General features: G+C 36.3%; 6 protein-coding genes across 8 annotated transcripts; 2 read left to right on the top strand and 4 right to left on the bottom strand.

Annotated features, from left to right (window-relative positions):
- Window positions 1-59: 59 nt before the first annotated feature.
- On the top strand, window positions 60-1,590 carry LOC132202164 (uncharacterized). 2 transcript variants are annotated; one of them, XM_059628900.1, is made up of 5 exons: window positions 60-353; window positions 439-617; window positions 669-863; window positions 919-1,134; window positions 1,187-1,590. In XM_059628900.1, exons 1-5 carry the CDS (start codon window positions 167-169, stop codon window positions 1,346-1,348), a joined length of 939 nt encoding a protein of 312 aa, XP_059484883.1. In that variant the 5' UTR covers window positions 60-166; the 3' UTR covers window positions 1,349-1,590. The 2 variants fall into 2 exon arrangements, with proteins under 2 accessions (XP_059484883.1, XP_059484884.1); XM_059628901.1 differs by having other exon boundaries at window positions 60-617.
- Window positions 1,328-6,469, bottom strand: LOC132202162 (ubiquitin carboxyl-terminal hydrolase 33). The gene is made up of 16 exons (XM_059628897.1): window positions 6,213-6,469; window positions 6,076-6,151; window positions 5,886-6,008; window positions 5,419-5,623; window positions 5,060-5,298; window positions 4,743-4,878; window positions 4,516-4,690; window positions 4,245-4,336; window positions 4,066-4,181; window positions 3,670-3,929; window positions 3,433-3,611; window positions 3,128-3,320; window positions 2,814-3,071; window positions 2,482-2,599; window positions 2,279-2,426; window positions 1,328-2,054 (listed from the first exon to the last, which is right to left on the bottom strand). Exons 1-16 carry the CDS (start codon window positions 6,467-6,469, stop codon window positions 1,732-1,734), a joined length of 2,898 nt encoding a protein of 965 aa, XP_059484880.1. The 3' UTR covers window positions 1,328-1,731.
- A 1,038-nt stretch (window positions 6,470-7,507) lies between these two features.
- On the top strand, window positions 7,508-9,845 carry LOC132202376 (heat shock factor-binding protein 1). 2 transcript variants are annotated; one of them, XR_009442365.1, is made up of 4 exons: window positions 7,508-7,646; window positions 7,854-7,920; window positions 8,191-8,443; window positions 8,616-9,845. XR_009442365.1 is itself a non-coding variant. In XM_059629248.1 (3 exons), exons 1-3 carry the CDS (start codon window positions 7,548-7,550, stop codon window positions 8,277-8,279), a joined length of 255 nt encoding a protein of 84 aa, XP_059485231.1. In that variant the 5' UTR covers window positions 7,508-7,547; the 3' UTR covers window positions 8,280-8,564. The 2 variants fall into 2 exon arrangements, 1 of the variants encoding a protein (XP_059485231.1); XM_059629248.1 differs by lacking the exon at window positions 8,616-9,845 and having other exon boundaries at window positions 8,191-8,564.
- Window positions 8,498-9,994, bottom strand: LOC132202375 (CBY1-interacting BAR domain-containing protein 1-A-like). The gene is made up of 7 exons (XM_059629247.1): window positions 9,920-9,994; window positions 9,761-9,862; window positions 9,569-9,697; window positions 9,325-9,505; window positions 9,044-9,268; window positions 8,808-8,978; window positions 8,498-8,754 (listed from the first exon to the last, which is right to left on the bottom strand). Exons 1-7 carry the CDS (start codon window positions 9,949-9,951, stop codon window positions 8,572-8,574), a joined length of 1,023 nt encoding a protein of 340 aa, XP_059485230.1. The 5' UTR covers window positions 9,952-9,994; the 3' UTR covers window positions 8,498-8,571.
- A 104-nt stretch (window positions 9,995-10,098) lies between these two features.
- On the bottom strand, window positions 10,099-11,727 carry LOC132202404 (uncharacterized). The gene is made up of 5 exons (XM_059629298.1): window positions 11,427-11,727; window positions 11,239-11,369; window positions 10,917-11,177; window positions 10,709-10,852; window positions 10,099-10,659 (listed from the first exon to the last, which is right to left on the bottom strand). The coding sequence occupies exons 1-5, from the start codon at window positions 11,599-11,601 to the stop codon at window positions 10,471-10,473; spliced, it is 900 nt and encodes a 299-aa protein (XP_059485281.1). The 5' UTR covers window positions 11,602-11,727; the 3' UTR covers window positions 10,099-10,470.
- A 256-nt stretch (window positions 11,728-11,983) lies between these two features.
- Window positions 11,984-14,119, bottom strand: LOC132202351 (ankyrin repeat and SOCS box protein 13-like). Its single transcript, XM_059629204.1, has 4 exons — window positions 13,728-14,119; window positions 13,493-13,668; window positions 13,183-13,303; window positions 11,984-13,075 (listed from the first exon to the last, which is right to left on the bottom strand). The coding sequence occupies exons 1-4, from the start codon at window positions 13,923-13,925 to the stop codon at window positions 12,599-12,601; spliced, it is 972 nt and encodes a 323-aa protein (XP_059485187.1). The 5' UTR covers window positions 13,926-14,119; the 3' UTR covers window positions 11,984-12,598.
- Between the last annotated feature and the right edge of the window lie 9,219 nt (window positions 14,120-23,338).

Below are 23,338 nucleotides of genomic sequence, written 5' to 3' on the forward strand. Positions count from 1 at the left end.
CAATCAGACGCGACAGGAAGAGATAATTATGTAATAATTATATATGCGTCGTCCCCTCAATTGCAGGTAGTTTCAGTTAAATACTTTTGAAGAAAAGACACTCATTCCTTAGCAGAAAGTCAGAATTAAGCAAGCATTTTTTCCTAAAAGAATTTTATTCCGTAATATGCGGCTCTCACATCATTGCTTCTATTATCAAAGAAGCGTTATTGTTAAAATTCCAATAACTTTAACTGTGGTATTTCTTATCTGCTTGTTGTGTCTACTTTATTTTTCACCTGCAAGTAAATTTCAAAAAGCAGTCGAAGGTGAGAAGTTGAAATTATTGAACAATCCTCATGAAATGCAGGAAGGTAATTAAAAAAATGGTGCATAATTTAATAAGAAAATTAAATTACAAATAATTGATTTTTTTTACGATTCTTGTACTTCATGTAGAAAAGATGTCCATGGTTGGCAAGGAGCAATATGACCATGAACTGATTTCATTCGTGCGAAAATCGTTGCTTGTAACTCCTGCCCCACTATCCTCACCTTATAATCTGAATGAACCGCAAATACTCAGCCAGTCAAAACACCAGCTTGAAGAAAAGGTTGCAAGAGTCTTAAAAAATAAGGTTAATATATTTACAAAGGTTGTGTAGAAAAAATTTAAAGATCATTTCTAGACAAGAGGTTTTTTCATTGAGTGCGGTGCTTTGGATGGAGAGACGCGCTCGAACACCCTGTGGCTTGAACGCAGCCTTGGTTGGCAGGGACTTTTGGTTGAAGCAGACCCTCTAAACTTTCAAATGGTCCAGAAGAAGGGCAGGAAAGCCTGGCTCGCGCCCACCTGCCTCAGCACAGAGAGGCGCCCAATCATGGTAAAAATGAGAAAAAGCTATATTCTTGATGCAAAAATGTAGGTTATTCTGGCAGGTTTCATTTGACCAAAACTTCAACACTGGGAAAATTGACAAGTTGGCCCAAAACTTTAAAGATACAAAAATTGAAAAGCCAGTCATCTTCTGCACACCAATCACCACACTGATGCTGGCGCTTAATATAAGCAAGGTCGATTATTTCAGTTTAGACATCGAGGGAAGTGAGTTTGAAGTTCTGCGTACTATTGATTTTGAAAAATTTGAAATTTCGGTAATAAAGAGTTATTATCAAACTGTGGCTAAACAGTAAATTAAATTTCTAGACCCTCACTGTGGAACATCAGCACTTGAACCAGAGTGGAAAAGCAGACATGAAAAAGTATATGGAAGACAGAGGCTATCAAATAGTTGAACCTAATTATTGGGATATGCCAAACAGAGCTGACTTTGTCTTTGCCAAGACAAGTTTGTTATATAAAAATTAGCTTTGGAAATACTGTGTGAAGTTTATTGGAAAGTACAGAAGAAGCAGCGGTTTGCACCTTTCACAGTGTAAAAATCACATCCATATTTGAAAAATAAAACGTCCAAGTAACAACAAAAGGTGGAATGCAGAGAGATTATAAAATCCGACAACAACAAATATAATTATACTTGCATTGCTTTTTGTTATATTTTTCTTCCCACCAATGATAAAATTTGAAATAAATAATATATTCTAGCTGTAATGACGTAATGCATAATGTACTTCTTAATTTGATGTAGTTATTATCATAATGAAAAATTTAACCTTTCTCGTTTGTTGAGGAACACACTATACTGGCTTTTGCAGTGCCTTTGGTATTACAATTCATCGCCATCTTTTGCTCTAAGCCAAAAGACCGGTCGGCGGCTCATCGTCGCTTGCGCTGCTTGAGTTGCTGCCACACAACCGCACAGGCGTTGATGGGGTTGGCAGCGACGACGGTGGCGACGAAGGCGTTTCGTCCTCACTAGTGCCACGGGCCCTCATTGATGCTCGTCGCGCCTTTGATTGGGGGCCCTTCATGCCAATCTGGGCAATGCCTCCACTTGGCGGTGACGGAGTTGTTGGTGATGAGGATTGTTGACGAAGCACAAGCTCAGGGCCACCGCCATAGAGGGTGTGGAAGAATTTCCACAGCTCTGCTGATAGCTGAGCATAGTCAGATCCTGCCAAAAATTATTTTGTTTGTCACAGTTTCAAATTAATTTCAAATATAATATAATCCTGCATTATTTTAATTTTGAAGCGTGCAAAGCTAAAAAAAGTTTTTCATTCCCAATAAGTGTGCAAATTGAAATTAAGTATTAAAATTTTGTAACAAAAATTTGGAAGTAATATTTTAATTTTTTATTGAATGACTAGTTAATCAGAAGAATAATTTGTTTTTTACCTGGTCTGATTGTGGGCACGCCATTATTGCTGTTGCAGATTGGCAAGTTGTCAATTGGACCGGGAGGATCAGGACTTTTCCTCTGCACAAATGCCTGCCACTGACGGAACCAGCTCATGGATATGGCATGACTCGTTGCTTCCTCGTGCTAAGAAAAAGTTGAAATTAATTTTTCTGTTACGCTCGAAATTTAGAATACTGACTGAGTTGAGATTGAGGAATGATTCCAGCTCCTGGCTCAGTCTGAGGTACAATGACTCCTGTTCCTGCTTACAAATGGTACACTCAAACAGTCTGTTGCACGGCGGGCCTCCACTGAATCTGATGGTTAAAAATGGTTGAGAATTTTTAAGATATTTTAAAATTAAAAAACAATGAGACTTCAAATTTAATTGCAAGGTTGGTTATTGAGCAATTTTATATTTAAGTGGTAGAAATTTAAAGAAAAATTATAGAGGTAAAAATATGAAATCATATAATATTCAAACTAGACAGAAGTTTTAAAGCAGCAAACTTAATCATATTTGCAACTCACTTGTCATACAGGTATTCCCAGACGCTCTGACTTAGCACAGCACACAAATCACGCACTTGAGACACTTTTTGAGGGTGAACAGCGCCATGCACACAGAGTAAGTCCGAGTTGTCAATTGGACCTGGCTCAGCAAATGTGTTAAACTTGCTAAGCCACTGCTTAGACACATAAAACTGCATCAGGCTGGGCTCCGGCCGTGCTCGCTGAATCAGCTCCATGGTTCGCTGACGCAGCTGATTCATCTTCTCACTAGATTTCCTTAAAACAAATTCATTTTAAATAAAAAAATCATAAATATATTAGAGTATTATTACTTGTAGAAGAGGACATAGCCTTCACAGCTTTGCACCGTGTGAGGCGAAACCTCCGACACTCGGTGGTCGTCAAACTCGTACCACTGCTGGCTGTTGGCGTTGCATGAGTAGCAAATATAGTGGCCGCCTCCAGCCGTTCCAATGTGGCAAATCACAGACATCAGGTCATAGTTGGTCACTTCTGACGAACAATCTGTTAAAACAAGTAAATTAATGTCAGAAACTTAGTATAGCCCTATGTGAAATGTTTCTCTCGTTACAAATCCAAATTTAAAAATAAATAATTAATAATTTAACATTGCTACCTTTGTGAAGGTAAGGCCGCATGTCAAGACCCTCAAGGGGAAAGGTGACGTAGCAGCCTATTTTGGAGCTAAACATGAGCTCGTGGCGGAACCTCTTGAGGTGGATGCACAACACTTCGGGCAATTCAAGCACCTTTGAGTACTTCATGCCATTTCTCAACTTGCTGCATCGCTCACAACTGTCAAATCACGAGAAAAAAATTAATTCCTTAAAATTCAATTTTACTTCTACTTTACCTATACATGTTGTCACCCTTGAGCTCATCAGCACTAAAAAAGGCAGCGAGGCAGTCGTGAAGACTGACCGTAGGTCCCCAAAACCAACTGCGCAGCCATTCCCACATCCAGCCAATCCATCCCTGCTCACCCCCGTATGCGTCCGAGCATGCAGCCATACTGGTGCCTGGCTTCTGTGAGCCCTGGTGCAGCACCTGCAGATGGTCCCTGCTCGGTATGGGAAGCGACAGGTCCTGGAAAGTCTCGACACGAGAGGAGACCTGCCAAAATAATTAAAAGCATATATTTAGTTGTAAAGTTTATATCATAGACAGTTATTAATAAAACAAGTCTACCATAATATTTAAATGGATTAATTTAATATAATTTAACGAAAATATTCAAAATTGAACTCACCCTATCACAAGTCAAACACTGGACGGAACTGAGCAGTTTTCCGTCAAATATATCAGAGATGATGCTCTTATGCTTTAAAGAATGCTTCCTTCTGAAAGGTTTGTTTGGTGATGCAGCTAAGAACACAAGGGGAAAGGATGTAGACCAAAAACACATGTAATTTATAATTCATTAAATACCTCTGGGTCCATTGAATCCATTCATGGCCACCCTAGCTGCACCTTTGTTGCGCACCTGTTGGTCCTGACTAGGGGACGGAGATCGAGAAAGTCTGGAAAATGGAATTAAACATTAAACATTTATAATTGTAAATTAAAAAAAAATCTTTGCAATACAATCTAGAAATAGAAGTATAATTTCTTTTCCAGAAATTAGTTTTATCTTTTTATTTAATCTTATTCTGTATTATGAAACTGATTTTAAAGCATCTTTAAAAAAAAATTGACTGACCTCCTGGAAGAAGTGCGCTTCCTTTCGCCATCGTCGCTGATGCTGAGGGAACTGCGTTCGCTGACCCCAGAGTCACAAGTCTCGTACTCGCCCTCAGACTGACTCGAAGGCCCCTCGCCCGCTTCCTCATCCTCGTCCTCCTCGCTCGGAGTCAAGCGCTCACCGCCTTGTTCATCTAGAAAGTAAAAACGTTTGAGTCTTGTCTGGCTTGACAGATTACGCGCTACCTTGCACGGCTTGCACAGCAACACCGTTCTCCAACTCCATGATTGGCTCCTTCAGCTCCTCATGCAACTGGTCCATGAAGCAACGAAGGAACTCCTGCGTATCGTGTTGTTGGTAACCACGGAAAATCGGATGTACCTGAAACAGACAATCAAAATAAAATTTAATCCAAATATTTTATTCTGGTACTTTTTCAACGTCAATTTAATAGCAGATCAAATAAGCAAAGAATTTTTATTACAAATAAGAACGAGAGAATGAAAATTTCGAGTAGAATCACTTTTTTATTTTCAAGTAGCCTGGGAAAATTGAAACTTACATTTCGAATTCCATAGAGGATGTTGGAAGGGGTGACATATCCAAGACGTTTTGGATGCCACATGTCCTGCATCAGACGTAGGTAACTCCTCGCTAGGTTCGGCTTCCGCTCAAGAGAGTTTTTTACAAGGGAAGTTCCACATTCAAGAAAGAATCTCGTCAAAGGTGGTGTATTGGACAACGCCTGAAGCGCAGAATTCATGTAGCACGTATTGCCTATGTTCTGCAGTCCTGTCAAACCTAGATAAAATAAAAATGAATAAATTTTTGGTTGAAGGTAATATTGGATTGGTCAAATTTGCCTTCAATTGTAAAAATAAATTTCAAGAAAAATACACATAAGAAAATTCTGAAACAAACCTCTTGGTCTTAAGGTTGAGTCTTCACTAGCATCACTGTCACTACTTTCCGACTCCGCTTGCTGTTTTTCTGTTTGCTGAGTGGGAATTTTGGTGAACTTGGTCAGTGCGGGCAGGTTATGTTCGAGAAAAACTTCATTCTCACAATTGTAGCACCAAACTCGCTGCGTTGATAGATTCAAATGGAGGCAGTGCTCTGGATAGTCCTGCGTATCAAGAAATTTTGTCAAAAAATTTCAATATTATGTGATAATTAATATAAATAAAATGTATTTAACTATTAAAAAAATCACATTTCAAAGTATGATTGATTGGTTAATTTAATCAAAACCTAATATGCTCTATAAAAGTCCATATAAAATAGCAAAGTCACTTCCGCTACTCATGCGAATTCATTTTCCCATTTTTCCACACAATCAGTTTCTATAAATGGATATTATTATATGAAAATAGTCAAATTGAGGTCACCTTGTTGTGGATGGTGCTGTGGTCATTGTGGGCCTCGCCGCAGCCCACCCTGAGGCAGCCGTGGTGAAGACACACCCACAGATTGGGCCCTTTTGACTCGCACTCCTTGCACGTCGCCTTCCTCTGTGGAACAAATTAAAATTCATCAGCAAAATTCAAGCCCGTTACATTTTGATATAAAAAAAAGAACCTGTTTGACCGCTTCGACGTCCTCAGGACCGACGTCGGCCAGTGTGTGCACGTGCGGACACCTGCTGCTCATGATTCTGCAAAATCGAGAAATCAAGGTCGTTGAGAATACAAATTTGTGGAAAAAAGTGGGAAAACCTTTTGGCCATCGTTTCTCTTCTCCGTCGTCTTGGTTGAACTTTTCTGGTCACCGTTAGGCTACTTCGCTCAGGCCGACATCGCTGACGGCGCTTGGCCGCGGAAGGGTTGCGTCCGAGGGCACCTTCTTCAAAGGTCACTTCTCTTTCGGTTGCGGTCGCTGGCCACCACAAATGAAAACAACACGACACACGGACACCGTCCGTCGACAGGCACCATTCATGCTCCTCCTCGATTGAGGAATGCGACGTTGTCATGTCGCAAGTCGCGAGATGATCACGTGACCACTCAATTCGCACGTAGCAGAATAGCTTTGAATTGCTGACGCGCCAAAAGTTTGCCTGTTTTGCGTTTTGGATCCTAATTGAGTAATAATAATTGTAATAAAAGTTAAAAGTATGAGACATACTATATGCGCATACGTGTTACAGTATAATATTTAGTTATAATTACCAAAATAGCTTCAACGATTCTTTATCTAGGGAATCATAAATTTGATTTAAATTGAAATTTTAAGTTTTCAAGTCGGAATATTTTTCTATTTTGAAAGGTGTTTGTTTTGCCCTCATTGAAAATTTGAAATCCAATACATATTCATTTTTATTTACCTTCGTCTATCAATCACTTAGGCCACAATTTAATAAAATTATATGATGAATTAACAAAGGTACTCTTTCCAATATCAAATTAATTTTCAGCATTATGTAGTTACCTGACTGTTTTCATATAGCCGTCATGGGTATATTTGTTAGTTTTTATAAAATTATTTGAATAATTTTAATTTTTTTAAATTTTATGTTTTTATTAAATTTATATTAATATGATATTGTTTTATGTAAAAATATGTAAATATTTGAAAATTAGAAGGTAAATGGTAAATATTTTATTTATGTCTTTAATTTTAAGAAGGCAGATATTGATTTTTTTTTTTGTTATAATAGAGGCAATTTCGGCAATGATGAAAGATACAGGCTGTGAATTTTGCTTATGACCATTTCCCATGCATTTCAACTAATTTTTCAAGACACGCAATTACAATGCTATTTTTCACTCCAGTGCCATGAAGGGCCTGGCACAAGGCAATAAAATCCCACCAAAATATTCATCGACCGTGATACAGAAAGGTTTCAAATTTTGCCAGTGCCAGTCCTACCTTTCCACTTTGCGCAGTTAAGAGCTCCTAAAATCAAGGTACGGTAATTATACAAAATTATAATTTTATGTATTTTATTTTCTATCACATAATTTGTGCTCGCTGCAAGACTGCCAAAATTTAAATATCGACCAATCAGAGAAGCTCTCGCTCCCATCATCCAATCAGCAGAAGGCTTGAGAATGGCGGAGACTCCAGACATGAAGAACCTGGACGAGCAACAAAACTATGCTCTGGCGAACAACAGCGACCCGAAAAATGTCCAAGAGCTGACAACTTATGTACGTAAATATATTCTTTGTCCACTGAAGCAAAAATTTACTCAAAATTTTCCCCGATTCGAATTAAAATGCACTTTGAAAGTTGCTTTACGTCGGGGGCGTTGTCAGGACGACTGTAAACAAATCGTTCCCACGACAATTTTTGATCTATACTTTTGCATTGCCGGCGGAACAAAGAACAAATGCTTATTTTGTTGTATTTTACAGGTGCAAACTTTGTTGCAGCAGATGCAGGATAGATTTCAAACCATGTCCGACCAAATCATCACAAGAAATATCCTTTTCTAAAAATAACACTTAAAATTTGGAATTTTTTTCAAGTAAAATTTTTTTTAAAGGCAATTAGTCACAGTGACTAATTGAAAAAAATATTTATAAATAAAAAATTACTTTTAATTTTTAATTATAATAATTAATCATACATTCAGAAGACATGTGATACATGAGAGAATTATTAGTTATTTAATAATTTTTTTCCATTTTCCAATCAAAACCAGTTTTTAATAAATCGCCATGTGATTTATTTTCCTTAAATTTTCCTCACTTGATGAAATGGGAAACCGAATTGACGACCTGGAGAAGAATATCGCTGATCTAATGACACAGGCTGGCGTTGAGGGTCCAGACAAGTAACACTTTTCTGCGGGCCTTGACATCATCATCATTTTTAGATTGATCACCGCCAGTCAATTTCACTGCACAGTTGAAGTGTTTCGCAATAACTTATTTTCCTTCCACATGTTGTGCACCCACGGCATCTCTTTTAATATTTAATTAAGTGAATAACTGGACTAATTGTAAGTGTACTTTGTATTTTAAATTTAAGTTCCAAACCACACTCTGTCGGAGTCACCGTGCATTTTCTTTCAGTAGAAATTAAAATGTTCTTGTTAATCAAACCTACTTATATATTTAATTTTCAAACTTAATTAGAATACATTGATGTTGGTCTCTTTTTCTGTTTTGCAGACTTACCTGCAGGTTGCACCTCTTCATCTGTCGAAATTGTTTCCTCTGTTGACTCTTCGTCCTCGGTATCCGTTGCTATGGTCAGCCTTGTCACCTTCGAGTCTCCAGGCAAGCTCCTCCGAGACAAACTTTTGCTTTCCTAAATTAAACTATTATCATTTTCATTTTTAGCTAAAATAGTATTAAACTTGCCAGTGTTTTTGATGGCGGGCTTGAAACGTTGCCCATAGATTTTGACAAGCTCATCTTAGAACTTTTTTCCAAGCTTGACTTGTTCGAGCCCATCAGTATATTTGCTATTGACCTGAAGCTTGACTTTTTCTCTTTTATCACTGTTGGCTCCCTGAGGGCTTTACGGAAATCCTTTAATTAGGGCATTTTTAATAATTATAAATTATAATGCTTTTAAAATATCTTCTAAATTTTACTTCCAAGTCTTGCTCTTCGTCGATAGCTTGCAAATCCTTGTAGGCTTTTGTGAGCAATTCCATTTCCTGCGCATGGAGAGCCATTTCCGATATCACCAAATTTTTTAGAGCTTTGGTTGTGACGCTCAGCTTGAGAGATTCAAAAGAGTCCATCTGTTCCTCAAGTGATCTCAAAGTCCTTGAAACATCAGCACTTGCTCGGGCCAGGTCTGTTTCTGCCATGAGCTAAAAATATTCACTACTTGTGAGAAAGTTAAATTTTTCAAAGCAAATATGTCTACAATTTTCTGTCTGTTCCTTGGGTTTCTTTGTCGAATCTTCTCCACATTTCTCTTCCTGGTCAGCTCTTTTTCTTTCGCAGCAAGGGACAACTTGACGCTTTCTCTCACTTCCCTACACTGAGCTCCGATTGACGAGAAAGGCTCCAATATTTGAGATTCAAATCTTTTTAAGAATATCTCCCTTAAACAAGATTTATAATTTAAAAAATTTAGTTAAATCTGTTATCGATTTTGAGCATCTCACCTATTATCTGCTATCACAGAAAAAGAATTTGCAAACTCTTGCAATCCAGCATTGGTACTTTTATTCACCTCTTCAGCTTCAGTATTTCTAGTTAATGTCATCACCACTTCATCTGTTTGATCTCGAATTCTGATAATTGTAGCAGCCAAAATCCAAATAGTTAAATTTGATATTATTTTTAACAAAACCTACTTTGAATAGTTTTTAGCATAGCCACCCAAAGTTTGACAAAGGTCTCCCATCTGCCTCTCAGTGTCTGCCAGACGCTCTTGAATAAATTTTGTCTGGTTGTCTCTAATTAATAAATTTAGTACCATATAAAATGCTTTTTGATGTACAAAAATAATTTACCCTGGTACCAACGGCTGCGGCCGAGGAAACATTTTGAGTTGTAACAGTTTGGCTTGCTTAATGTTGCAGGTGGTGTTCCGCACCAACAATCATGGAATGCAGGGGTAGCAAGGGGTGATTTTGAATGTTTAGCGCTACTCTTATTTGAATCAGGACATGCGCATTAATAACATCAATAATTTAAAGCTTAGTAATTAAAATCAGCTTATACTTTATTTAAGAATCTAATAATCCAGAAAAAATATATTTTTGTTCTTGCAATACATATTGAAAAGATAAAATTAAATTAGTTGAGATTTCACATGAGAGCATCAGTATATACATAGATCTTCAGTGTGTTGTGTTCAATGCAATTCAACAAGTCTGTTTCAAAAGATTTGGATTTGCCTATTAACATTCTTAACATATCCCAGAATTGCTACCTGTTAAATGTAAATCGCCTTCAATTCACTGTTAATTTAAAGGCCAATCGGTCGCACAATCAGTTTTCAGTCCATTTTTAAGTAACGTATTTTACAAATTTTTAAAGACATTAACTTAGAATATTATTTTCACTTTTTCTTAGCCACTTTGGCAGCAATGGATTTCATGACAGGTCCCAACTCTTTCTGCTGCTTGGCCCAAGCTTGAGCTACATTGTTGATATTTACTCCCAACATCAAGAGGTTCTCGAAAATGTTGGGAGAAATCTCCGGCAACATTCCAATAGATTTCATGGGCAGAGGCATCAATGGTACCACCTAAGGACACAATAATTAAAATGGAATTTCAACGTGTTTCAATTACTACCGTTCCATCTTGCAGCAGAATGTTAGTCATCGGGTGCTGCATTCCAGTAAGCATATTTCCTGGCATGTTTTCATAGCTGATACCTCCAGTGGAAACCCTAAGCATTGATCGGGTTTTCCTAGGGTTGTAAGGCACAAGCTCGGACTGCAGATTTATAAAATTTGGGTATTAATACGCTTCAAGAAACAAAACAGATTTTATTAATTACATGTCTGGGTTGGGAAGATCTCTTGTCCTCCTCATCAGAGTTCTCAGCCTCTTCAGCAATTTCATTTTCCTGTATAGGTTCAATAGGAACTTCAACAACTTTGACCAACTCCTCAGCTTTCTTGTTAGAACTCCTTGTCCTCTTGGTGCTCGTGACATTTGGTGATTGCGTCTGCAGCCTTACAACTGGTTGTTCTTCCTCTTCATCCACTTCATTGACCTCCATTTCTTCACTTTGCTCTTGCATGTAGCTTTCTTTCAACTACAATTAAATATAATTTTTTTTTTAAATTTCCCTAAAAAACTTAAATATTTAAAACTACTCTATTGAACTGCCTCAGAGTGAGGTCCTGAATGTCCTTCTCAATGATCAGAAACAAATTCTTGTACTGCAACCGAAGAGCCTGGGCATGTTGCTCGTACGTCTCGTCCAGACGGTCCAGGTAAATTTGAGCTGGAATTTAAATATCCTTGTAAATTTTTTTTATAAAACTTCAGTTTTAGACTTCACATTGTAGTTTGAAATCGTTCAGAGCAGTGACATTGTGGGTCTTGCTGGTCGCAACCTGCTGCTTTTCTTTAACGGACTCATCCTCCTCAGTCTGCATTTCAGTGTCGCTCTCCTCGTTTTTGTCGAGGCTATCGCTCTTGTTTTTGATGCGAAGGATGCGCTTGCCCTTCTTCATGATGCAATGATTTTGATAACGTTACAAGTCTAAAATTAAAATCCGAAATTCAAAGCGAAAGTAAAATTGGAAATTTACAAATCAAGCAAAATGTGATCTGTGATCCTCTAAATCAGCCGGTTGCTTGGCGCCTTTCTCAAAAAGAGCGCGCAATTTAAAAGTTCACTGCTGATTGGCTGAGAAACTTCACCCGAGATAATGCGAATTGCGAGGCGTTTTAGCCATCTATTAATGATAAGAAGAACTAAGAACGCAAAGTTTTTTTTTTTAATATGGATATAATACTGTGTATGTTTGTTTCTCATTATTATTTATTTATTTATGATATTTGGCAAATTATTTATAAATAAAGGGTTGCAATAATAAAACTCAAAATTCCTATTTAATTTTAATAATGAAAGTCTGAATGCGCCATATTATTATAACAAATAATTTAGAAGATATAAATATATGCAACGATACAATAATTTTTTTTTTTAATTTTAATTTTACAGTCAGGCTAATACAAAGTCTTTTGACCTGTGTCCTTTTAAGTGGCACAGAAAGCATCAGATGATTCTCTTGAAATTTGACTCTCGCTAGTCTCGCTTACTTGCATATTTCATTTCTTGTTTTTACACTTTTTACCCAATTTTGCAAAATAAGCTTACTTTTAATCTAATTTAAATATCACACAAGCGCGACGTCTGACACTTTTCCATGAGAAATTTTAAGTTGATTCAGCAACTGAGCGAGAAAACCAAAGCTTGCAAAAATGAATTAAAATGTTCATATTTCCTAAGAGGAAATCTTTATTTTTCCAAAACCAACTTAGCAAATGACATTTTAATTCATTTCCCAAGCATTGGTTTTTTTTTCGCTTAGTGTCTGTATCCACGTAAAACTCCTTTTGGAAAATGAAAACGGACTTACAAAAGTGTAAAAACAACACAAAAATTACGAAGCACACATTCATACTAACAATGACATCTGACAGTTTTTTCTCTAATATCACAAATCACAGCAACTCAACTTTCAAGAATCTTTTTAAAATTGCAGGAATTCCAGTGATTTGATCAATTTTGCTTTGGGCACCACGGCCCATCTGCCTTCGGATGGCAATTCTGCAAATGTCTTGCAATCGGAGTGGTGTGCGCATGAATTCTTCCAGTGCTTTTGTCAACTCGTCGAAAAAACTGTCAGGAACATTGAGTGGATCCATGACACAATTTCTGGCGCGTTTCCTTGAGATCAAACCCATGGCGTCCCTGCCCTTTCTGTCTTTACACCAAAAGCTGTGTCCGAACTTGGACAAAACTGTCCACACTGTTATAAGTCTACTAGGGTTGATGGGCCACTTGTTGATGAATGTGCTGAGCACCAACGAAGGACCCATCACCAGAGAGATCTCTTCTGAAACGGCTCGTTTAGTATTGTTCGAGCCATACTGAAGGGCAAGCAGCAGAATTTCTGGACTTGCTTTGACTGCAGCAATCTAAAAGTAAATAAAAGTTGTGCTTTAAATTTACAGACTTGTTAAATCAATATTTTAAGCCAATTTAACTTTTTTATTTGATATGATATGGATATTTTGATTTATACCTCAGCAGCATACAAAATTGGAAGACCAGTGTGCTCGTCAAAGTCTTCAGTTTCAGAGCCGAACTCTACTAGTTTCTGGGCAATGTCCTGGAAATCAAAAGTGGCAGCCAAATGGAAGTACCTGAAATTGCAAATAACAATTAGTTATTAATATTATTTTATCATTTTTATCCGAATAAATTTAAAACATTATATATAGTTTCTTTCCTAAAAAATCCGGCGGTTTTATGTTTCATCAATCTATTTTTTTTCTTTTTTAATATAAATTCAAGACAGCACAAAATTGGCTTTGAAATGATAAAAAGCCTACCAAGAGCGACATGATGTTTGGTCACCCTTTGGGTTTGCGTAGGTTTGAAGTTGGCAGTTCGTCGAGGCGCCTCTTTTCAGCAGCAACTCGACCAAAGGTAGGCAATTTTTATAGACCGCAATGTACAGGGCCGTGTGGCATCCAGTTCCTGTCACAGCATTCACATCCGCACCACGCTAAGATTATTAAAATGTCATGTTAAATATATTAATTATTTTTTGTAAGGTTATTTTACGTCGATGAGGAATTCGGCGCAAACTTCGTGCTTTCGGTAAATGGCGCTTTGCAGGGGCGTCAGTTGCCCGCAGAAGGAAAACTCTGCACGTCTGCCGAGGGCGTCAGGGTCTCGCTGCAGGATTTCGCCCATCTGTCGCAGGTTGATTTCACTCTGCGTGCATTGCGCCGAGTGCAGATTCAACACCATCAGGCTCATTTCGCCGAGGAGAAAAATTGAAAATTGTCACAAACGTTCGGGGAATTACGGTGAAAGCATTTTCGACCTAGTCACGGTGTTTTGTGAAGGTTGCAGGCGTAAGTTTTTGCTTTAAAGGTTGCGTTTCTTAAGTTTCTTTGATTCAGCGCTGTGTAATTTCTCTTTTTGTTTATCAGCCCAGATGATGTTGTTCGTGGTGGGGAACCAATAACAATGGATAAAAGGAAGGACACTAAATCACTTTCCATTGGCGGAGGAGAAATTTTTAAATAAACTGGCGGTAAAAGCACGATGATTGCTGCTCACATAAATAACATTGGGGAATCAAAGTTCTGACCGAGGGAACAACTTATTTAATAATTATAACACTAATTTTTTACAGACTACGTAAGAATAATTTATGAAAATTATTGCCATGTTAGTACTGTATGGAAAAGAGTCATAATAATCATACAATCATATAAATATTATTTAATACATAATAATTTTAATGATCCTATTAAATAATTCAAATAATTGATATGTTTTTGATCTAAAACAAGTATTTTAAATGACCATTGCTATAATTGAATGGCGCTTTATCAGCAAAAAAAAATCAGTAATTGCTATTTTAAAATTATATAAATTTTTAAATAATATACAATATTTTATGTTAAAATGAAGAAAATCGGGCTTGTCCTCGTCGCAAAAAAATTGTTTTTAATATTAAAAAACATAACGGCTCATAAAAACAATTTTTGGCATCGAGGACAAGCCCGATTTCCTTCATTTCCATGATCATCTCCTCAAGTGTCACCTTCTTCAATATTTTATTCATTTGATTTTGTGTCATTAAAGGAAAAAGTCAAATCAAGTCTTTACAGAAATGATAATTTATAAATTTCTTATTATTTTACAATCATTAACAAAAATGACCCCTAAGAATGAAAAGTCTTGATTTATTTCGACTTAAGCAATAAAGATTTTTTAAATATCACGTAATGTTTATTTTTTTTTAGATGCAAAATAATAATAATTATTGTTATTGCTTAGTTGTCAAAATTCATACCCACTTTATTGTAACCTCACATTGTTTACATCGGTTTACATTCAATATTCAAACATGATACATTACATTTTTAGCTGACTTTTGGTAAATAAATTGCATCTTTGCACTGCTTCCGACTACATTAAATCAAACCCAGTTAAAATTCCACTGCATATAAATTAAATTTTATGTAAAAAGGAGCAATGGTAAAAATTTTTTGTACAAATTAAATTTTAAGAAAGATTTTCCGCGTTTGATAAAAATATTTTACCAACAGAAAAGAGCATGATAAATTTAAAAAATGTTTGATTTAATTGGCTTTCACTCTCCGATTTTCAAGAAATTTGAATTCCTCATCATGCATCATTCTTAGCTCTCGGGCATGAACGATTTTGAAAATTCACGTCGCCGTCCTGCATCTCGTTACGAGCATCTAACACACACTATATGCCACGTTCATATATAAAATTATTGAGCGGTATAAATTTTGTTTCACCAGGAATACCTTATCAAAAGCGCCCGCAGTGAAAATAATAAAACACACACAAACACTGGCTGGCGAAGGATTAAAGCTCAGCTCAGCGCGTTTAATTCTCTTTCAATCTCATCAAAGACTAGAGATGAGAAACAAGGTTCCTGCGAAGGGGGCTGTTCGAATCACGTCCCTGATTAATCTCAGCGCGAGAGCAAGAATAAGTACCTCGTGATACTAGACACGCCTCCGTTCCTCCGATTTTAATCACCTCTTCTTCTTCTCTTGCTTGCAAAAACACCGCGAGAACCAACTGCCAACTGATAATCAATTTTGTTTTATTGGTGCGCGCACACTGCGCGAGAGAAAAATAATGCTCATGAGGCCAATTTCCCATTATGCTCACTCGCCTCAAATTTGCGCTCATAATGTTGCTCGTCGTGAAAAATTGCAAAGCTTGGCCAAATCTAATCGATGATCTCAAGAATTTTTATTAAAAATAAATAAGTTACACTGTGATCAGTCAAGCTGGTAATCCTGAGAATCTGATCTACGCAAGCTTTTTGCTTGCGCAAAAACTAAAAAAATATTTAATTGTTTTAATAGCATGCATTAATTTATTATACGCTTCATCCATTTTTAATTTTAAGTATGTAATTAAACATTAAATTATTTACAAATAAAAAAAATATTAATAATATTTGTTTTGTTAGTGTGCGTATTGAATTTTGATTTTAGAGTAGAAAAGTGAACTCCTTTGTAACTATTAATCTCTCTTTTGGTTTTTAATAAATTAATTATTTTCCCATTTGTATATGAAATTTATCTGAAATTTTGCGTTCTGTAAATAATTCTGTATTATCTGCTCTTACAATCATGCAATAAATCTTAATAAAATAAATTGAAATTTGTATAAATCCAGCATTTCCTTCCCTTTTTATTCTATGTAACAGTAAAAAACGGCTCTAAAGATGCTCAATTAACTTGGAATCGCAGACAGAGGCTAAATCAACTTCCAATAAACCCTGCAGTTTACCGCAACAATATACTCACTCCAATTGGCAATAAAAATTTCCGATTCGCACATGTGTGCGCGTACAGTTTGGAAATAAAACTGTTTGCCGCCGTCCGATTCAACTTTGATTTTTATGCGAGACATGTGTTCGCTAATAAAACAATGCACGCCTAAATTTACTGCTGCCCGATTCTAACCGATGTGATAGTTGAGAGTTGGCTGAAGCACAATTTGCATAAATACTGATACTTTACTATCACTGTCAGCTCTCGCCAAATGTTGAAGTAATTCTTAATGATTATTGCAAGTCTTTTCAAAATCACTGCTTATTGAACTGAGGTGAAAAGTATATTCTCTACACTCTTGCTTGCTTTAAAATTAAAGAGACTGCGTTTAAGATATAGGAATTTTTTTAATACTTTTAATATAGTTTTCTATATCCTTCCCAATCTATTAAAAAAATAAATGGAAATTAAATGCCACTAAAAGTTCTTTCACTTTAAATTTTATTGAAATACTTATAAACATTAAAACAGCAAGAAAAAAAACCACCTGGTATGAAATTCATTAAATTTATCAATATCATACAAATTGCTGGAAAATCTGAACCAACTTAACTGGTTGCCTACTTTCAAGGAGTCTTTTGAATTAAATAAAATTTATTTTGTATATAATTAAGGTAAAGAAAAATTGTAATGTTTTGTGTCTACCTCAAAATTCTAAATATCCACACTTTTTATTTACCTAGCCTTGAATTTTTTCTACTTTTGCCGTTCTATCATTTGTGTGTGACATGAGTCGTTTGTTCAAACAGTACACGCATGATCTTTAATCCGTTCAGCAAGAGATTTTTGCACAAAAAACGGGAGCAGCTCTGCCAAATTTGGCGTCCGCAACGTAATTTACCGCGCGGAGTGCTCTTTTTCCAGCTTGTCAGCCCTCGGCCGAAAGCTGCTGCAGACAATTAGTTGCAAAAAAGCCGAGGCATTCCGCGTGCTCGGCATAGTGCAGCTCTTCTTTGCGGGTACAAAAGCAGGCACGCGTCCTTAACTCGCGCGGCGCATTTTCGACGGCACGTACTTGCGAAGCGAAAAGCTGGTTCTCATTTGGTCGAATTTCGCCGTTTGCCCAAAAGTAGGCATGGGGACGTGAGCTAATCCAGAACAATACCTGTCGGCAAAAAAAGCCCATTAATGAGACCTTCCTCTTATCTGTTGTGGACATCGGCATTCGCTGCTTCTTTATTTCTTGGCCGAGAGAGCTTTTGTGTACGCAATTCTCGCGCGGCCAAAGTATTTTATTTATTTATATATATCTTTCCGAAGCAGAAAATGATTTTTCTACACACGCGTGTGAAAATAAACGCGGCCGTTCCGAATGTTCTGCAATTCGCGGCGCAGGTGAGGCGGCGCACGGGCGTTTCATGTCGGTGCCAAAGGTGATGTCACCCCAATTTGGTCGGGAATGGCAGCAGGAATTTCTTCAGCAAACTTCAAAACAATCAGAGCCGACGCATCTCACGCAACTGGGTAAATGCGAGAAGTGTGGACGGAATCAAAAATTATGTGGATTTTAGCTCAGGGACAGTTTCTTAAGCACAACCACAATAATTTGTAAATATGACCTTTTGTTCAAGAAAATTTGATGTTTTACACATTGAAGGAAATACAATATTATCAGTTAATTGGAAATATCAGATTATTGTTACAATTTTTTGTTTGCTAAAGTCTGCAAACATTAAAGCATACTAAATAATACATATTTTCTGTTATTGAAAATTCTGGAATCTTTGTTTTAGTTACGTATTTCAATTTGTACGATTGCTGCTTTTTCTCTTTAAATCAAGTCAGTCACTAAATAATTTTATTAACAAAATTGATCAAGCAGTACGGATATTCAAAAAAATATTTGATGTAAATGGATTTAGCGCAGTGAGAATTTAGATAAATTTTTCAGGCGGGAATTGTAAAACATTAACAAAAACTTCTAAACTTTTATTTTATTTGTAACCAAACTTCTTTTTTTCCAATAAAGTCTCATGAATAATATTTTTTTTTATTGTAAATCAATAATTTGTAACTCTCCACTTTTTATACATTGGGTAATTTTTATATCCTATTATGATTGTCCCAGGAAGATGATCTGAGATAATCTTCTTAAAAGAAACTGTTTTAGCGGCGTTAAAAATATACATAGCTCAACCTACCATAAGCGAAATTAATAATTGATAGTGCGCCCAGCAGCTTTTGTCTTACTTTTATCAGCTGAGTCATCGCGTTTGATTGGAAACAAGTGCGTGCCAATGAATTAAAAGCCGTTCGTTTCGTTGTACATCGTCGGAGCTGCACCCAGAAAAGGAGCTCGTGAATCTGTTTTGGCTGCTGGCGGATCAGAAAAGAGCATCACCTCATTTCACAAACTTCGACAGAGAGACGATGGAAAATTTAATTATGCATATTCATACGGTGTGCTCAAAGTGCTGGGAAGAAAGAAATAACAGCACGGAGAGGATGTGACCCAGCTCCTAAATGGAAATCCGTCAAAACCACACCCGCCGCCTCTTGCGATTGAAAAATGAGCTCGAAGCCTTTGCAAGAATTATTTACAATGGTGATTATGATGCAGTGAACGTTCCTTGTTTTCTTAAGTTCTTTCTGAAAGTAAAATATTATTGAAAATAAAATAAGAGATTCTTTTTGACAGTTTAAAACAAATTTAATAATTGTGTCAATTTCTTTCTTGCCGTTATTTAAATTAGATGTTATTTGGTTTAATCTTAAGAATATCACAATTACGTAACTGTTAATAAAATTGTAATTTAGGAAAAAATATTTATGCAACTTGTCATTCAGTGATGTTGAGCAGGTTGCATGAATCACTTTACATCAAAATTTTATCAGCCCTTACAAAAAACAAAAATTAAGAAATTAAATAAATTTTATGACAAAATTTAAATACTTTAAAAATATAACCTCGATCCCTTTTTTCCGGGTGCATTTTTTTTTTCAGCGAAATTTTTAGCGAGCCCATTCATCTCTTTTTTAAACTTTAATTTTTAAAGTTTACTGTTAGAGACTCCAGATTGCAAGGAGCTTAATTTTTGGCTTGTCGTATGTAATGTAACCAAATCTGGCGACTTGAACGCTGGGCAATAACTCTCTCCCGCGGCGAGTCATGAGCATTCCTGGACGAGGATGCTGCCTTTTGGTCCATGCACCGTGCGGCCGGCCAGGTGTGTGACCGAGTAGGAGGAACATTTTCGTATATTATTATCATACTCACTCACACAACGAGGTGCACACCTGTTTGTCTGCATTATTTCGCTGCTCGGCGAAAATGTCATCGCTCCTCCGTACTCGGCGCTGGCACATTTTATTTATTTGCCCTCGGCCGGTATACTCTCTGCCTAATTTATGCGCGTTTGATTTTATTTTTGCTCTCCACCCACGTATAAAAATACGACCGGGCATGCGAGCTTTTATATTTTATTTGCGGAGAGGTAGCCATTGGAGAGAAATAAAATAAAGCTTTATCTTTAAAAAGGTATTGTGTGGAATAAAAAACGTCACATTTTATGCAAATCGAATTGGAATCGGCTGTGGAAGAGATTAATTCTGGTGGAGAATAATCTTTCATGATTTGTGTGTTTCTAACATATTGTACATTTTTAGCAAATCAATGATGAATTGAAAACTGATTAAAATCGACAAAAAGGATCATTTTAACTTAATGTTGTTTAAAGCTAAAAGAAAAAGAAATTAAACAAAATGTAAAAAGAAAAAGTTTTTATATAAAATAATTAATGAATACAAAACAAAGTGTTTTTTTTTTAATCTCTTTTTCTTAAAGAACTTAAAGTGTAAGAATTTTCCTCTTGAATTGGGAGTGAAAGGATTCCGAATTTTATATTGGAAACAGATCTTTTCTTCACAAAAAAGACATGACCACTTTAAATTCAGCTGGGGCGTCTATTCAAATTTGTAACGAAAAATCAGACGCATACAAAGACATAGGCCGGAGTTTTAAGATTTTTTTCTCCTACACGCCGGATAACAAGGACATGACACTGGTATTTCCACCGCATGACCACCGATCTCTGCTTCTCGTTCTTTTCTCCCTTTTTATTTCTATACACTCTCTGCGTGGATCTCTCTTTTTTATCTGCCTCGTTATATAAACGGCAGGAGCAGCAGACTGCTTTTGGCCATCCGAGGCTGTTAAATGTAATTTATATCGAATTTTTGCATTGTTTACTGCGCGAGCGGCGAATGAGGCGGAGAGTGTGTGTCGCCTTTTATCGCAGCCTTGTATCAGGCGATAAAAATTTATGTACTTACAAGATTGCTGAAAACGCGCTGCAATGGGAATCACGACTATTTGAATTTTAACAGCTCCGATCTGGAATTCTAGGAAGCCGAAAAACTACTCGCAGCAAGACCTGCCTACGCTTGTTGCGAAGATTTATGGGTTTAATAAATTTATCGAAATTTATTTCATTGCCAATCTGACGGCGTAAAAAAGGTGAAATGAAATAAAATCGCCTTTTAATTTAATTGAATTTTTGCCTGCTCTTGAATGTTTTTCAAGTGGAGATTAATTCCCTTTAGTTCCTCCGATCCATTCTTATTATTATTGATGCGAGTTAATTACTTTGGGCAGCCGAGATGAGAGATAAAAGGGCACACACACACACACACACTCGCACATTATTACACCATTTGACAGCAGACAGACCTACCTCCCATCTTATCATAATCTCGAAGGCTTGTTAGACAAAATAAACCTCGCATTTCACGCCGATTTCATGCCGCGTTAACAAGTATTGTTATTAATGACTGCGCGCCTCACACCTCCCCCGTTTACGTGTGAGAGAAACGCGGCGTATTTATTGTCTGCACACCCGCAATCGTTTCATTTGCATGTTTCTTGCTCTTCATTAAACGGCGGCATGCGAGAAGTCAAAATTATTTGCAATTGACACGAGAATGGGCTGCTCACGGGTCAATGAGCTTTACAAGCAGTTTGAAATTTGAAGCAATTTGAAGAGAGCTTCAAAAAGTAGTGAGTCGTGTGAAAATTGATTAGCAAGAATGCAGTTACTGAATTGGTGATTATAAAATATTTTAATGCCAACTCTAATGCAAATTAACCATGTCTGATACTCAGAAAGTAATGAATGAGTTACATATTTCTTTTACAATTTACCATATGTCGAAAAGATTGTGGCATTGTTATAAATATTAATTATCTTGTAATACAAAATATAGCTTCAACTAAATAATATTAAACTAAACAAAATTTGAAAAATATTTTTTTTTTAAATATATAATAATTAGATAAAAAATTATTTTAAAGTTTATGAAAATAAGCCTTATTAATAATTTTTAATGGCATATAAGCTATAACATTGTTAAAATTATAGAAACTTATTTTTAGAATATAAAATTTTTGCATCTCTCTTCTATTTCAAGTATGTTCTATGGACTTGAGTGTTTGGCCGTGTGTGAAAAAGTAAGTGCAGGTGCACACGCAAGTGGTCACCTGAGCGCGCGAGTGTCCGGCCTTGGAGGCGGTATCGTGACCGGCCACCATGATACCATCGGCCGCGCTCTACGCATTTGCAGACGACCGTCCGCTAGACTTTGTTTTGGCCCACAAATTAAAGATTTTGGTTTCACAAAATTTCCAGCCACGCACCAGTTCTTATGTAAGGCGGAATATTTCACGCCGAGATGAGTTTCTTTTGATAAGGAAAAGACCATTAAGAAATTCTTAACATTAAACAATTTTTAAGTTGTTAACTTCAATAATTTTAATTTGTAGTGTATCTTGTTGGTCCAAAAAGGTTATTATCAGAACATTTATAAATTAAATAAAAAGAAAATCACTTAATGAATATTGCAAAGATTTTGCTGAAGCTTCCAAGACATTTATGAAAATTAGGTTTGGTCTTCTATTTTTTTTTAATTTTAATTTTATTTATCCTATTGGCGTTAAATTCTAATTATGCGCCTTGTACGGGTGAAGTGTGGTCATTATTCTAATGCGGACGGAGCACAAAACCAATTTCACGCGATGACAATGCAGGATAAGAATTCGATTGATCATTTTATAAATAGTATGTTCTACACGGCGCTGCACCCAAGAGTGGATCGAGAGAGAAAAAAAAATCATCTCAAGAGCCTCAGGAAGGAAATAATACTCTTCCCTTCCACTTGAACTCTCGAGCGAGGCGTTGTGCAGGAGAAAACACATTAAATCCCCGTTTGTATTTATTATTGTTTGAAAAGTATTTATCACGGAGGCGCGAGAGAGCACCACCCCTGCATGCGTATTCTTTTTATTCACACCTCCCGCGCGCGTGTTAAGAGAGAAGTAAAAAATGATTTATTGGTCTCAAGTGTGGGGAGTTAATTTTTTCTTTTTTGTAATCAATGCATGCGCTTTTTCAATAATCTGTTTCACTATTAGGCGCCTGTCATAATAGGCGGATGATTGATGAATTTCAATTCTTCGCCAGCACTATATAAAAAAACTAATTCTAAACTGTATAATTTAAATCAAAGGAGCTCATCATTCTTTCACTGGTACAAGTTTAGGCTGACCTAATCCACAAAATAATGAAAAATTTGCTAATTTCACATGAAAAAAATGGTTTGTAATTTTTGAAAAACGCCACTTCAGAAATAATTTCAAAAAGTTAATTAATTTTTTGCCAATTTGCGCAAGTTCATACAAAAAAATGAGTACAAAAAAATTTTGTTTTCAAGTTAAGACATTTGATTACATGTGGTTACTAAGTAAATATAATTATTTTACATTTTATGCAATTTATTTTTATTTGTGTAGAAAATGAGCCAGATTTATTTAAATGTTTGCAATATTAAAAAAATATTAAA

The sequence above is a fragment of the Neocloeon triangulifer genome, unplaced genomic scaffold (genome assembly GCF_031216515.1).
Source record: "Neocloeon triangulifer isolate White Clay Creek 2 clone unplaced genomic scaffold, ASM3121651v1 ptg000015l, whole genome shotgun sequence".
NCBI lineage: Eukaryota > Metazoa > Arthropoda > Insecta > Ephemeroptera > Baetidae > Neocloeon > Neocloeon triangulifer.